This window comes from Elaeis guineensis, chromosome 15 (assembly GCF_000442705.2).
Source record: "Elaeis guineensis isolate ETL-2024a chromosome 15, EG11, whole genome shotgun sequence".
In the NCBI taxonomy this organism is placed as follows: Eukaryota; Viridiplantae; Streptophyta; class Magnoliopsida; order Arecales; family Arecaceae; genus Elaeis; species Elaeis guineensis.
In genome coordinates, this window is record NC_026007.2 from 59,273,062 (window position 1) to 59,288,963 (window position 15,902).

A 15,902-nucleotide genomic window follows, 5' to 3' on the forward strand; every position below is an offset into this window, starting at 1 on the left:
ATCCTTCGATGCTCCACCAAATTTGGACATAATCAAAATATATAACAATTTCAAATCATTATTTTTTTCTAAAATTTCTATCATCAGGATCTTCAATATCTATCAAATATCCTTTCATAACAATCATACAAGCTTCAAAAAAATCAAATCTCCATTTAATAGTAGATTCAATTAGGGACCTTGTTAACAAAAGCAAAGGAACTCCATATCAATTTCTAAATCCAAAATTTTTAAATTGTAAATTCACATGGATCCCTTAATCTGAAATAAATATAAATCAGATCTTTTATCTTAATCTGAAGATATCAATTTTTTATTAATAACCTCAACAATAATATCAGAAAATCTCTTGATCAACTTAGATACGAAGTCTTTAAATTAAAATTTCATACACATCATGTAGTCTCTAAGAGACATAATAAGATCCATTATTTAGATCTAAGGATGATGATTAAAGATTCCAGTACGATGAATATTCTACAACCTCATAATCGATTTCATCAATAAGAAATAGGTTTCTTTACAATATCCTCAAATATACATTCATCCTAATATGCCACTTTATATATAATCCACATATCAAATTCAATTTCGATAAATATTCCAATCAAGCATCATAAAAAAAAACTTACTTAGCCCATTCTGGAATAACATTTTATCGTCAAGTCTTTATCTTGCTAATAATAGTCAACTTCTCAACTAGAAGTAATATCATAGTATTATTCTCACATCGAATTTGAACTTACGATTCACTTGAATAATCAATGATCAAATTAATAACCATAATGCACAATAAAACTTTATGTCAATCCTTTTGTAATTACTTTCAATCAGAATCTAACTAATCATATAATGATCAATAGATCATCCATCATATTTCAAATTCTATATGTTATAATCTATTGTGATCCTTTCGTACATAATCTCAATGTTTAATCAAAATTTATAAATATTTCTCCCACTATAATTATCAAAGATCTACACTATAATGTCTCTGGTGTCTATCCACTTACACCCATTCTATATCTGATTCTATATTTCATAATTTATCCACTTATGCTCTGATACCATATTAATTGTCACGCCCCCGACCCGAGATTGTGAATCGAGGGTCATGGCAACCGCCGCATACTTATAGAATACTTTCCCCATAAACATGCAAGGCATCTCATCATGATATCTTCACAAATAGTTAAATAAATTTTTCTTTATTCAATAATCAAACCTTGGTTCAAATAACAAATCAAAACTAAGTGTTCAAAAGAAAGTAACTGTCTGACAAAGTCAATACTAAAAACAAAACTAAAGGTCTTGAATCAATTCTGAGAGAATCCTAAATCAATGAGTTAACTCCATCTCTAATCGCTCTCCCAACCGAAAACCCGCATCTTGCTAATTTTTCGGATCTGTAAGAAAAATATAAAACTTATCATGAGCTAAATAGCCCAGTAAGCAGTGTATACCTTTAACTGAATAATCAGGCAAATAATACTATGCATAACAAATCAATATGTAATTTCATGAAATCATATTCATACTGTCAATCATATATAAAAGTCAATTCATCATAATTTCCAATTATGCTTTTCTTCTTAAATTCATTAATTTCTTAAATTCTTCTTACCAACCATGACTATGACCACATTATCCCTGTGGCAGGGTCATAATACCGTGTATCTGCTTGCGGTGGGCTGCGAATCATCTGGCAGCCAAGTCCTTTGGAATCGCTGGTCTAACTGGCGGTTTTGTCGCTGGTCTATCTGGCGACATGTCGCTGGTCTTACTGGCGACGTAAACCCTCAGGACAGTCAATTGCCAACGTATATGCCCCCATTGGCGGGGTCCTCAACACAGTCAGGTTGTCAATTTCATATTGTCTTCCAAATTCATATATTATTTTCAAGAATAATAAAATTAATTGATATTCGAGTCAAATCAATTATAACATTCTTTGAGATCATATATCATCATAATAATTGCTCAACAAATAACTTCAATCATAAATAATTTTTCTACAATCAACTTTCATCATAAATACTTTTCAACAATTATTTCAATAAATAATTTCAATCACAAGCATGCATAAATTTATTTAATTCATAATATACCAGATAAATTCAGTAAAAGTAAACACTACTTACCTCGAACGCATTCCAATAAATCCACATAATTCTATAAATTTTCTTCCAAAAATTCTATTCGTAGATCATATCGCGATATCCCATGATCAAACATCCACAATCCTATACAGAATCAATTTCAATAATTAGAAAGAATACGAATACCATATTTCAACAGTTTAGATTGGATCCGATCATCTAATTTCATCTAATCAAAATCAAATTAGGACCTAAACGATCCAAAGTTTGACTATCAGATCAAATCGGATTCAAAGTGATAGGACCAAGGTTTCTTCATCGATTTCATAAAATCAAGTGGAGAGAGAAAATCAGAGGAGAGAGAATTCATGAGGTACAATTCGAATTGATCAGGTGACACAATCCAACATTACGATGGGTCCAATATCTCGATTGGTGAAATCAATGTGATCAAATCAAGTTATGGCTAGATCGGAATCATGGATGATCAAATCTAAAGATTCATGGTCTGATTAGAGTGGGTGCCAGTACGTTGTCTGACAATCATGGATCAGGGTTCTTCATTAGAATCAGATCAGACTTATTAAAAGAAATTTCTTCATTCACTAACCTTTTTTTTTAGAGAGAGAATCAATCAAGAGAGAGAATATTTTAGAGAGAGAAAATTCTAGAGAGAGAAAACTCATCTTGAATTCTTCAGACAATATGATTCAACAAATTCGATCGATCAGATCAAATCATGCTAAGATTATCATGTGGACAATTCAATAAGATCATGAGAAATAAAATCTAAAAATACTTGATCTGATCAAAGTGGATGTCGGTGTACCGTCCGACGATCACGGATCAAAAATCCATCACGAGGATCATTTAAATTCATCGTCATTCTTCTCAAAATTCTAGAAATCTTAGGAGAGAGAAAAAATCTAGAGAGAGAATTCTAGAGAGAGAAAGTAGAGAGAGAAAGTCTAATTCTAGAGAGAGAAAGTCAGGGTTCAGACTGAAGTGAAGAGAGAGAAGAGAGAGAAACTCTCTCTCTCATCAATTTAATTTTTTTTTTCTTTTTCCCTTTTCTTTTTTTCTTTTGTTTTTCCTTCTTTCTCTTTTCTTTTTCTTCTTTTTCTTCTTTTCTTCTTTTTTTTTTTTCCTGGTTCTTCCCACGCCGGAACAGAGGACCGGCGTGGCCCATGTTTTGCCGGGCCGTTCAGGCCACGGCCGCCGCGGCGGAGGCCTGCGGCCGACGGGGGCCACTCCCCCGGTTACGGAGGGGCGTGGCCGGCGATCAATTCCGATCGCCGGCGCCGGAAAATCCATTGAAAAATAAACTCAAAAACAGGGTCTCTTTCCCGTTCGGAAATCGGCGACTCTCGTCGCCGGCAGCCGCGCACAGAAGCATGGGAGGAAGGGGAAGAAGGAAGGGAAGAAGAAGGAGACTTACCTCAGCCTCCAGAGACCTCGCCGGCGAGCAATTACGGCGAGAATCGAACGGTGTCCGCGGCTCTAATTCGAGGAAATCGGAGAGAAAGAGAGAGGGAGGAAGCCAATGATCGGTCTCAAGAGGGAGAGGATCTTCTTATAGAGGACCCTAGGACTCCGAGGGGTCCTAGGAGTCCTAATTTGCCCGGGAATCGCCGGAGAAGAAGACTCCTACCGGGAGTCTTCTTCCCGGTTGCTCTGTTTTTTTTTCTGTTTTTTTTTTTTTTTTGGGCTTTGATCGACTGGCTGGGCTGGGCTTGGTTGGGCTATCACATAATATATCTCTCGGTGCAGTCATCTTTTTGAAGGATTTTGTGGTAAAGAGCGGTACGAAGATGAGTGCCTTGGAAGAGAGTGCATCGCAGTCGCGGCTCATGACAGGTCATGAGAATCAAACCGTCTCCAACAGACCAAATGTGCCTCTGATTGATAACAACGATGCTGGACAGATTATTGTTCCCGACGTATAATTTTTTAATGCCAGGAATTTCTACTACTCATTTTGTTTCTATAAAATTTCTGAAGAAAAATTCAGATATAGAACTATAGCTTCAGCAAAGTAGATTTTTTTTTTTTTTTTGAACTTATTACCTTGAAATATCTAGGTTAATCTAAGTATTTTTAATGCATACTTCTAGCGAACCAAACATGTATTGGCATCACAAGTTTCTTTCTCATTTCTGAACTCCTTTGAATTACTTCAGTACTATTAATCATGTATATCTTGGTAAATCTAAAGCATGAACATGTCTTTGACAAGCTTGTTATGTTCTAAATTAAGAAAGAAGCATGTTGCTTGTCCTAGCCAAGAAAGTCTAATTCCTTGGAATAAACTTTGTGAATTATGAACCTAAATCTAGGACTAAGAGTATCAACCATTTGGGTAATTATGTACTTTTCTCAGTAATCATGTTTTTTTGTTGGCTATATGTTTTTGGATTAATAACTATCATCACATTTTGCTAAGCTTGGGGTGGATAAATTTTCAATAGATTCATTTTCTACAAATTTTATTCATTGTAGCCATAGAGGGTTGACATTTACAGTCTTAGGGGTCATATTGCTTTCCCTACTGCAAATTTGGGTAATCATGAACTTTTCTTTCTAATCATCTTTTTCAATCATATGTGCTTTTGGATTAATAGCTATCATCACATTTCATTAAGATTGAGGTACGTGAATTTTTCATTAGATCATTTTCTACTAATTTACTAGTTTCTAGCCATAGAGAGTTGACATCTAGTCTTGGGTTTCTACCTAAGGTGAAAGTTCCACCTGGTTTGGATCAGTTCTAACTGGTTGCAACCCTATTTTGCTTTGGGTGGCATATGATCATGGTTCTTGGTCGATTACTCGATTTCAATATAGGAAAAGGGTTGACTTTGGATTTTGAGATTACAGACACCACTGAGTGCGGATTAAGAAAATTAATGAGGGAAATTATTAGATCTTCCTTTACAAGGTGATGTGATCTAAAATATTTATAAGTGAGGTACAACCCCAAGAAAATTGTTACATTTTCTTATCTATTTATATCATATCTGAATAGGATGTTAAAATTACTTTCTTGTACTTCTATTACCAGCACCTGTCTTTACCTTAGGGTGTAGGGTTAGATTTCCAGGATTCATGTCAAATAACTATATTAAAAGACTCATCCATTGTGTTTAGAACATGCTATTTTGATTATTAACTGGATAATTTGTGATGATATTGCAGAGAAAGAGTTGGCAGAACTTGTTTGTGTATTTTGGCCCAGGATTTCTTGTTTCCATTGCATAAATAGATCTTGGAAACTGTGAGATATGTCACTATTTTCCTTTTCTTTTTTATTCCAAATAATGAGTTAGCAATGCTGAGTTTGGTAGTTAGTTGACATTGATTATACATTTCATTTACAGTTGAGACGGATTTACAGTCAGGAGCACAATATAAGTATGAGGTGCATCACCTAATTTATCTTGCTGATATATCAACCATTCTGTTATTTTTTAATTGGTAACATTTTGCATAAAAGTCTCATTTTATATGTTAGAACAACATTTCTTTTTATATATGCTGAATTCTAAAGTTTATCTGCATAACTGGTGCAATAACTCTATTGTCATTTTTCATTTCCGGTTAGCTACTCTGGATCATGCTGGTGGCTTCCTGTGCTGCCCTTATTATTCAATCCCTTGCAACCAAGCTAAGGGTTGTCACAGGTCTGCATGTCCATCTACATAGGTGTTTCTCATGATCAACTGTCATTGCTTATTTGGTCTGTTACTAGCTCTTTTAATGATAATTATATGATCTGGATCAGGCACAACCTTTTTCTCCATTCAGCATTGGTTCTGTCTAGGAAAGTACCATGCTCAATTCAAGGAAATCAAAGTAAAATTTCTTTAGCCTCCTTTTATCATTTCACATTCTATTAAAAAGGAAACCATTGTCCTGCATGGTTCTAAACTTGGTATTCTGGACCTAAAATTTTGAGTCAACTTGCTTCCTCTTACCTCAAAATTTTTTTACAGTAAAATTTATGTGGTTCTTGCCAGACAATTTTTTTCCTGAGGAGATTGTAGCATTGATGTGTTCAACACAATATGATTGTTTTTATTTGTATGTCCACTTATGGAGTTCTAAACCATGCTATTTACCCTTTTTCTTAGGAGGCATGCAGGTTTATAATATTGAAAGTGCGTTTGCTCTTTCCATGGCTTTTCTTACCAATATATCTATTATTTCTGTAAGTGGTGCTGTTTGTAGCTCAGACAATCTGAGTCCTGAAGATCAGATCAGCTGCGAGGATCTAGATCTTAACAGAGCTTCATTTCTACTAAGAATACATTACAGACTATCACTAAATTGTGAATTGGTGTTGTTAGATTCCTGACTATCAATTGTTTGTCTTCAATAAATCACTTATTTATTATACACTTCAATCTTTATTATGTCAGAATCTGATTGTATCTGACATTGTTTAACTTAAATATGCATACTTGGCCACAGTAATGGATTTTATGGCTTCTTTGTTTTGATGTTTTCGAGATCATGTTTCTTGGAAAGATAAGAAAGTAATGGCTTTTGCCAGATTTAAGCTATCTGATACATATGAACCCTGAATTTCTATGGTACTTAGATCAAAGAGTTCCTTGACAAACCTGTTTTTGATCCTTCACAAAAACAAGAGCTACTTGTTTGATAAATGGGTCAAGATTTCCTATATGTTAAAATTTACAGTTCTTTGCTAACTCACAGGATGAACAGTTTTAACAGAATTTCTTGTGTGACCTACAAGAATATCTATGGCAATAAAGAGCTGTTCGGTGCTTATTTCTGTAGTTTGCATTTATTAACATCAATGCCTAGCTTTTATATATATATATATATATATATATAAAGCTGATTTCATATTTTTCTTTCAGAATGTCCTTGGAAAGTGGAGTTCAAAGCTATTTGCGATTGCTTCACTGGCTTCTGGCCAAAGTTCTACAATTACAGGAACCTATGCTGGACAGTATTTGATGCAGGTTTGTACCATCTTATAAATTTTCTAGTCTCCAGCATGTAATATTTTCCTTCAAATACTTTGATCTTAGTTGAATCAGAAGATATTCTCGAATTTCACTGATGGTAGATTTCAGATCTCTAAGAGTATTAGATGAATATTCAGTCATTTATGGCATGAGATTTTCTTTCTTTATGCATATGGGCAATATGATACATCGTGAAGTTAGTTTTCTAAATTATTATTATGATTTTCTTTCTTCTGCAATTTTATTTATCCTCAATAGCACTTCCAATGGTACTGTTTGGAGACATCCAAACAGTGTGAACTTTCTGATGTCGGTGGGGAGATAGTGAGTGGTCTTTTCCTTCTTTGTTTATTGGATAGGTAGGTATCCACAGAGTAATGCAATGTGGAAATTGTGATATAGGCATATGCAAGCGTTCAACTGAAATGCTAATTGTTAAATTCCAAATGAATTAGGGATCAGACCGGTGGCTTGGGGGTGTGGGGAGTGGAGGGGTTTTTCGTTGGGGGGGGGGGGGTGGTCTGGTTTGTGCGGGTCTGGGCTCAATGCAGGGAAGACATTTTCTTTTCTGTTCAATGAGAGAATCCGAGACATGTGAAATATTAAATCATCAATTTTCCTTGACTTTCCTGAATAATTGAGTCTCTGGTATAAAAATTTACAGTTTAGTTTGGTTTTATGATAGTTTAGGATGAATTTATGCTGTTTAAGATATGTTTCTTCCTGGATCAAAGATGCATAATAGTATTAGTTTTTTCCAGTGATTATGATAATGAGAATTTTATTTACAGGGATCAGACTATCCCATGAAAAGACTAATTGAATTTTAATGAAATTCACTGTTCTTTCTGAGAATTCTTTACTTGTGATGACTCCAGTCATTATTTATTGGTTGTAATATCCCACTAACTCTTGCTCAAGAGTTATTTGGTAAATCTGGATCCTCGCTCAAGCAGAGAGGTGACTTGCCTTTAGTTATCCATATACTTCATTCCCTCCTTCATCCTTTGTAGCTGATATTGGATGAAATTCTAGCGTTGACTTTTATCCTGCTATAATTTGATGTTCTACAAATTAAGTCAATTCATATAGTTTGCTTTCTTTTTAATTAACCTATATCATAATGATATATGAATTAAAATCTTGGAGCCGTTAATTTATTTGTTCTGTATCATATTCTCATTCTGGTTTTTGAAGTTTGTACAGCCAGTTCACCACACTGTGAAATATGAATATTAGAAACCTCAAGAAGGATTTTTTGGATTAGACCATTTACTTTCATAAGAGATTATTCTCCGCATCTCCATGATATCTTAGCTCTTTCTCCAAGCAACAAGTAGGCCTCTTATGATGCTTCATTTATATTGAACTCATAGAGGATACATCTTTTGTCACTTCTTGTTATAGCCCAAGCCCGATTTAAAAGACCCAAGCCCATTCAAAAAAAAAAAAAAAACAGTGAGAAACAGGGGATTGGGAAGAAGACTCCCGGTAGGAGTCTTCTTCTCCGATCAAATCTCGGAGATCGGAATCCTAGGACCTCTTGGAGTCCTAGGGTTCTCTATAAAAGGACCTTTCCCTTCCTTAGGAGCCGATCATCGGCCCTATTCCCCTCTCTTTCTCCCTGTTTTTCTCGATTGGAGCCGCGGACACTCATCTTGTTCTCGCCGTAATTGCTCACCGGTGGGGTCACCGAAGGCCGAGGTGAGTTTTCCTTTTCTTCCTCTCTTCTTTCCCCTTCCTCCCGTGCCTTTGTGCGTGGCTGCCGGTGACGGGAGTCGCCGATTCTTGGTCGGAAAAGAGACCCCTGTTTTGACCTCTTTTTCCTTGGATTTTTCGGCGCCGGCGATCGCAAATCGACCGCCGGCCATGCCTCTCCGTAACCGGGGGAGTGGCCCCCCTCTGTCGCCGGCCTCCGCCGTGGCGGCCGCGGCCTGAATGGCCCGGCAAAGGAGGGGACTGCCGGTCCCCTGTTCTGGCCTAGAAGGAGCCCGAGAAGAAAAAAAAATAGAAGAAAAAGAAGAAAAGAAAAGAAAAAGAAGAAAAAAAAGAAGAAAAAGAGAAAAGAAAAGAAAAGAAAAAGAAAAAAATATATATAAATAAATAAATAAATAAATAAATAAATAATAAAAAATGAGAGAGAGAGAGTTTCTCTCTCTTCTCTCTCTTCTTTCAGTCTGAATCCTTACTTTCTCTCTCTAGGAATTGAACTTTCTCTCTCTACTTTTTCTCTCTAGAATTTTCTCTCTCTAGATTATTTCTCTCTCTTGATGGATTTCTCTCTCCAAAGTTATTCTTCGAGGATTAGCATAGTGAAAGACTTCATTTTGATGATTTGATCGAGTTTAGGGAAGAGCCTGATTTTAAGTGAGGTTTTGATTTGAGATTTGTTTAGTTTTAATTTTGAATTAAAATTAATGTAAAAATATAATTTGGATAATAGGCATTGAAGAATCTCCTAAAAGTTAGTCGATCTATTCATTCAGTGCTCCGTGAAAAGTAAGTAATGAACCATCTTCTCGAGATATTTCATATTTATTCTGAAAATAAATAATTATTCTCTGAAATTATGCATGATTTATGAAATTATGTTTTGAAAGAAAAGTGCTTTTGAAATATTATGGTACGTCGATTATACACACGTTTAGTGAGAAATTATGATATATTATGATACAAAGTATTTTGATACAGACCGAATTTATGCTCTCAGCCTAACTATGTTTCAGTAGGCCCCGCCAATGGGGATTATATGTTGGTACTCAGTGGACCCTACCAGTGGGGGTTGTGCGCTGGTGTTTGTGGCCCTGCCAGTGGGGATTGTACGCTGGTATTCTGTGGACCCCGCCAATGGGGGTTAAACGTTGGTCATAGTTGAGGCTGTTGAGTTACGAGTATTTTGAATCGAACCGGATTTATGATTATATTATATGTGAATATTTGAAAATATTGAATTTGTATTAAATTAGCATGAAATATATTTTTATGTTTATTTACAATATTGTTCTTGAAAATTATATAATATCTGAAATATCTAGTTGAGATATTTGTTACTTACTGGGCTGTCTAGCTCATTACCTTTCTTTCTATTTTTCAGATTCAAATAATTAACTTTGAGCGTGGGAAGAAATATTGGGACAGAGCTTTTAGAGGTAAATTTAGCATTGTCAACTTTATTGAACTTAGATCTATTATTTTATTTTTAGTAAAATTTTATTGGATATAAGATATTTATTTTAATTACTTGAATTAAAGTTGAATAATAATTATTTGAATTTATTCCGCTTTGATGCATTGATATCGTGATGAGATGCCTTGCATGCTTATGGAGAGAGTTCTTCATAAGTATGCGGCGGTTGCCGTGACCTCCTGCTCGCGATCTCGGACCGGGGGCGTGACAATTAATATGGTATCAGAGCATAAGTGGATAAATTATGACACATAGAATTAGACATAGTATGAGTGTAAGTGGGTAAACATTAGAAATATTGGAACGTTAAAGTATGAGCATCATAATAAACCCATCCTAACAAATAGATAAATGAATCTAATAAAGTTTTACTACTACAAGGTTATCATGCCTCCCCGTAGAATGACAAGAACTACTCAAGGAATTGCAAGAGAGACATCACAACCACGGGATGGTAGCACTCCCCATCTGACCAGTGGCACCCCTCAGGAAGAGGGAGTCGTAGATCCTAATGGGAGTACTTCGAGAGCACGTCAGGAACCAGATATTGCTCAGTTAATGCAGACCCTAATCAGGATGGTACAAGCGCAACAACAAATACAGCAGCAAATGCTTGAACAACAGCAGGTACAACGAGATACACAACAACATCAGCATCCACCATCACAACATGGAGAGCAACCAGTACAATGGAACAATATTTTAGAATTTAAAAAGCTTGCTCCTCCAGCTTTCAAGGGGACTACTGAACCTTTGGAGGCTGATAACTGGATAATGAAGATGGAGAAGGCCTTCGCTGTCCAAGAGTGTCTTGATGAAGAAAAGATTCGATATGCAGCTTATTTACTACAAGGAGAAGCATACAACTGGTATCAGCGACTACAGCGCAAGTATGAACAAGACGGTGAAATACTTACCTGGGAAAGATTTCGGATTGCATTCTACGATCAGTATTTTCTTCGGAGTATAAGCATCCAGAAAGAGCAAAAGTTTATTTATTTGAAGCAAAAGGGTATGAGTGTGACTGAATATGAAGCAAAATTTACAGAGTTAGCAAAATTTGCTCCGAGATTAGTGGATGGTGAGCAAAAACGTGTTCACAAGTTTGAGATGAGACTGAGAACTGAGATTCGAAAATAAGTGGTTCCATATGAATTGACAACTTATGTAGATGTGGTAAACAAAGCACTGATAATTGAAAGAGAAGTCAATGAAGAACGCATGGAAAGGAAAAGAAAGCAAAGAAAGAGAGCAAAATCAAATGATACACAAGGGCAGAATAATAAAAACATCAAAAGTTCAGCTAAGGGAGCAATAGATAATAAGACTCAACGGATTGATGGTGAGCAGTGCTCCAGATGTGGCAAAAATTATGCAGACAAAGATTGCTATTGGAATACAGGTGCTTGTTTCAAATGTAGTCAGATGGATCATAAAATTGCTAGCTGCCCGCTAAATACAGAAAATCAAGTTGGCCAAAGAACTTATGAAGGACAACATAGGGGTGGTGGACAGATTCCTAAAAACCAGGGAAGAATTTATGCGCTTACTCAACAGAATGCACAGGCTTCCAATACAATGGTGACAGGTATGAAAAATTTCGAGAACGAAATTTTTTTTAGGGGTGAAGAATGTTATAGCCCAAGCCCAAGCCCGATTTAAAAGACCCAAGCCCATTCAAAAAAAAAAAATAGTGAGAAACAGGGGATCGGGAAGAAGACTCCCGGTAGGAGTCTTCTTCTCCAATCAAATCTCGAAGATCGGAATCCTAGGACCTCTCGGAGTCCTAGGGTTCTCTATAAAAGGACCTTTCCCTTCCTTAGGAGCCGATCATCGGCCCTCTTTCCCTCTCTTTCTCCCTGTTTTTCTCGATTGGAGCCGCGGACACTCATCTTGTTCTCGCCGTGATTGCTCACCGGTGGGGTCACTGGAGGCCGAGGTGAGTTTTCCTTTTCTTCCTCTCTTCTTTCCCCTTCCTCCCGTGCCTTTGTGCGCGGCTGCCGGCGATGGGAGTCGCCGATTCTTGGTCGGAAAAGAGACCCCTATTTTGGCCTCTTTTCCCTTGGATTTTCCGACGCCGGCGATCGCAAATCGACCGCCGACCATGCTTCTCCGTAATCGGGGGAGTGGCCCCCCTCTGCCGCCGGCCTCCGTCGTGGCGGCCGTGGCCTGAATGGCCCGGCAAAGGAGGGGACTGCCGGTCCCCTGTTCCGGCCTGGAAGGAGCCCGAGAAGAAAAAAAATGGAAGAAAAAGAAGAAAAGAAAAGAAAAAGAAGAAAAAAAAGAAGAAAAAGAGAAAAGAAAAGAAAAGAAAAAGAAGAAAAAGAGAAAAGAAAAGAAAAAGAAGAAAAAGAGAAAAGAAAAGAAAAGAAAAAGAAGAAAAAATAAATAAATAAATAAATAAATAAATAATAAAAAAAATGAGAGAGAGAGTTTCTCTCTCTTCTTTTAGTCTGAACCCTTACTTTCTCTCTCTAAAAATTGGACTTTCTCTCTCTAGAATTTTTTTCTCTGGATTGTTTCTCTCTCTTGATGGATTTCTCTCTCCAAAGTTATTCTTCGAGGATTAGCATAGTGAAAGGCTTCATTTTGATGATTTGATCGAGTTTAGGGAAGAGCCTGATTTTAAGTGAGGTTTTGATTTGAGATTTGTTTAGTTTTAATTTTGAATTAAAATTAATGTAAAAATATAATTTGGATAATAGGCATTGAAGAATCTCCTAGAAGTTAGTTGATCTATTCATTCAGTGCTCCGTGAAAAGTAAGTAATGAACCATCTTCTCGAGATATTTCATATTTATTCTGAAAATAAATAATTATTCTCTGAAATTATACATGATTTATGAAATTATGTTTTGAAAGAAAAGTACTTTTGAAATATTATGGTACGTCGATTATACACACGTTTAGTGAGAAATTATGATATATTATGATACAAAGTGTTTTGATACAGACCGGATTTATGCTCTCAGCCTAACTATGTTTCAGTGGGCCCCGCCAATGGAGATTATACGTTGGTACTCAGTGGACCCTGCCAGTGGGGGTTGTGCGCTGGTGTTTGTGGACCCTGCCAGTGGGGGTTGTACGCTGGTATTTTGTGGATCCTGCCAATGGGGGTTAAACGTTGGTCATAGTCGAGGCTGTTGAGTTACGAGTGTTTTGAATCGAATCGGATTTATGATTATATTATATGTGAATATTTAAAAATATTGGATTTGCAACATTGTTCTTGGAAATTATATAATATCTGAAATATCTAGTTGAGATATTTGTTACTTACTGGGCTGTCTAGCTCATTACCTTTCTTTCTATTTTTCAGATTCAGATAATTAACTTTGAGCGTGGGAAGAAATATTGGGACAGAACTTTTAGAGGCAAGATTTAGCATTGTCAACTTCATTGAACTTAGACCTATTGTTTTATTTTTAGTAAAATTTTATTGAATGTAAGATATTTATTTTAATTACTTGAATTAAAGTTGAATAATAATTATTTGAATTTATTCCGCTGTGATGCATTGATATCGTGATGAGATGCCTTGCATGCTTATGGAGAAAGTTCTTCATAAGTATGCGGCGGTTGCCGCGACTTCCTGCTCGCGATCTCGGGCCGGGGGCGTGACACTTCTTTTTCAATTTCTGAAGATCTATTACAGCACAGAAAGAAGAGGATATAGAACTTATTCATATTGGAAATTACTAGGAATTAATAAAACAGGCAAAATTACAATTCCTGAGATACAATGTTTTGACAACAAAAGATGGTGCAGTAAAGAGATATTTCATAATGATGCACTTTGATATCAAATTGTAACAAAACATTGGCCACAATGATGATCTTTTCTCATGCTTGGCTAGAAAAGACATGTTGCATGCACTACCTAGTTATAGAAGCCCTTTTCTAAGATCACTTGCAAACTGGTCCTCCCAAAACTCCTCGAATTTTCATAGGGTGACTGGAGCAATCTAATGGTGATACATTCCATATGATGGGAAGCTTTGTAAAGGCTTCTAACTAATATCAGATATTAGAATTTTTTTTCAGTTGTTTATCTCGAGGGTTGGATTTATATTCACTGCCATAAGTGAATTTATGCTTCAACTAAAGCAACAAAGCTTTAAGTTCTAACTTTATAAGCATTATAGTAGATTTGATAGGTTGCTCTTTGTTTTTCCCCCTAAAACTGATTGATTTTTATGTTTTTTCACATTTAATTTTCTTTCTTGATTGATTGCTAGATTAATCTTTCCTTGCAGGCCTTTCTTGATTTGTGGATCACACCATGGATATGGAATATGTTAACCCGGTCATTAGCAATTGTCCCAAGTCTAATTGTTGCGATAATTGGTGGCTCTTCTGCTGCTGGAAAGCTGATAATTATTGCCTCGGTATGTAGACCCCCAACATTTTTCATGATATGCTCCTACCTAATAGTCACTATGTTTTGATAAAAGAAAGATTTTAATGTTTTGAAACTTGTAAGATATATTCAATCATTGGTTTTTGTATGTATTGATCTTGGATTCAAGCATTCTGGCAACTTCAGTTATCAATCTAGTAAATCATTTATATTGGCTTTACTAAGAATAGATATTAAAAAAAAGGCATCCCAGTGCACAAGGCTTCTGCCACTGCAGGGTTTGGGGAAGGCCAGGTATATGCAGGTTTGACCCCAGTGCTGAAAAGCTGTTTCCATGTTTCAAACTTGTGACACCCAGGTCAGAGTAGAGCAACCTCACTGTCGCACCAAGACTTGCTCTCTTTTGCTGAGAAAAGGCATGACCTAGTATGTTTAATGAGTATGATGTATATAAAGAGCATATTTTAGTATTAGCAAGCTCTCAAGTGGTGATATCTGAAAATATTTTAAATTCCTAACAGATTTTCTCTTAATATGTGTTCCCTCATTGAGTGTTAATTTGTCTACTGTCTGTTTTATGTTCATGATCTCAATCCCTACTCCCTTTTGAATCTGCCTCATCACTTCATCACCAATCTAGCCTAATGATGTGATATCAAATATTTTTAGCAAAAGGATCTTCTAACTCACATTTTGTTGTTTATGCAAAATCCACATAGGTATTCAGATTTTGGGTATATGCAAAATTGGACCAGGCTTAGGTTAAACTAGAGAACTAGGATGTTGACTAAATGCTAATCATTATTTGCTTAATGCCTATTACTTTTCTTTTGGAAATATTCTGCTTCAGACTCAGATATTGTGTTTTACATTTAACTAGTCGACCAAGTTCATCCTTTATAATCATTTTGTCATGCCCTCCATTTGGAGGATAATTTTTTGAGTGGATTTTATGTAGACATGTCTTATTTGGGGTTAAAAACTATATAATGTGAGTGACTAAGGAGATGAATCTTATTAAAGCTGGAATACCTGAAACATGGAATGGGTTCGTCTAGTGGTGGCTTACTGCTTTAATTATCCTGCTGATATTGCTTATACATGCAGATGATTTTATCATTTGAACTTCCTTTTGCTCTTGTTCCACTCCTTAGGTTTACTAGCAGCAAGACCAAGATGGGCTCATATGGCAATTCAATTATAGTAAGTTCTTTATGACACAATTCTACAATATACATTTCTATTAATAATGCAAAAGC

General features: G+C 36.0%; 1 protein-coding gene across 2 annotated transcripts; it reads left to right on the top strand.

Moving 5' to 3' along the window:
• The first annotated feature begins 5,292 nt into the window (after positions 1 to 5,292).
• LOC105058072 (metal transporter Nramp1-like) lies at positions 5,293 to 15,832 on the top strand. Of its 2 annotated transcripts, none has more exons than XM_073249669.1 (7): positions 5,293 to 5,373; positions 5,477 to 5,573; positions 5,701 to 5,779; positions 5,881 to 5,951; positions 6,986 to 7,090; positions 14,540 to 14,671; positions 15,798 to 15,832. In XM_073249669.1, the coding sequence occupies exons 3-7, from the start codon at positions 5,713 to 5,715 to the stop codon at positions 15,804 to 15,806; spliced, it is 384 nt and encodes a 127-aa protein (XP_073105770.1). In that variant the 5' UTR covers positions 5,293 to 5,373; positions 5,477 to 5,573; positions 5,701 to 5,712; the 3' UTR covers positions 15,807 to 15,832. The 2 variants fall into 2 exon arrangements, with proteins under 2 accessions (XP_073105770.1, XP_073105769.1); XM_073249668.1 differs by having other exon boundaries at positions 5,477 to 5,517.
• The last annotated feature ends 70 nt before the right edge of the window (positions 15,833 to 15,902 follow it).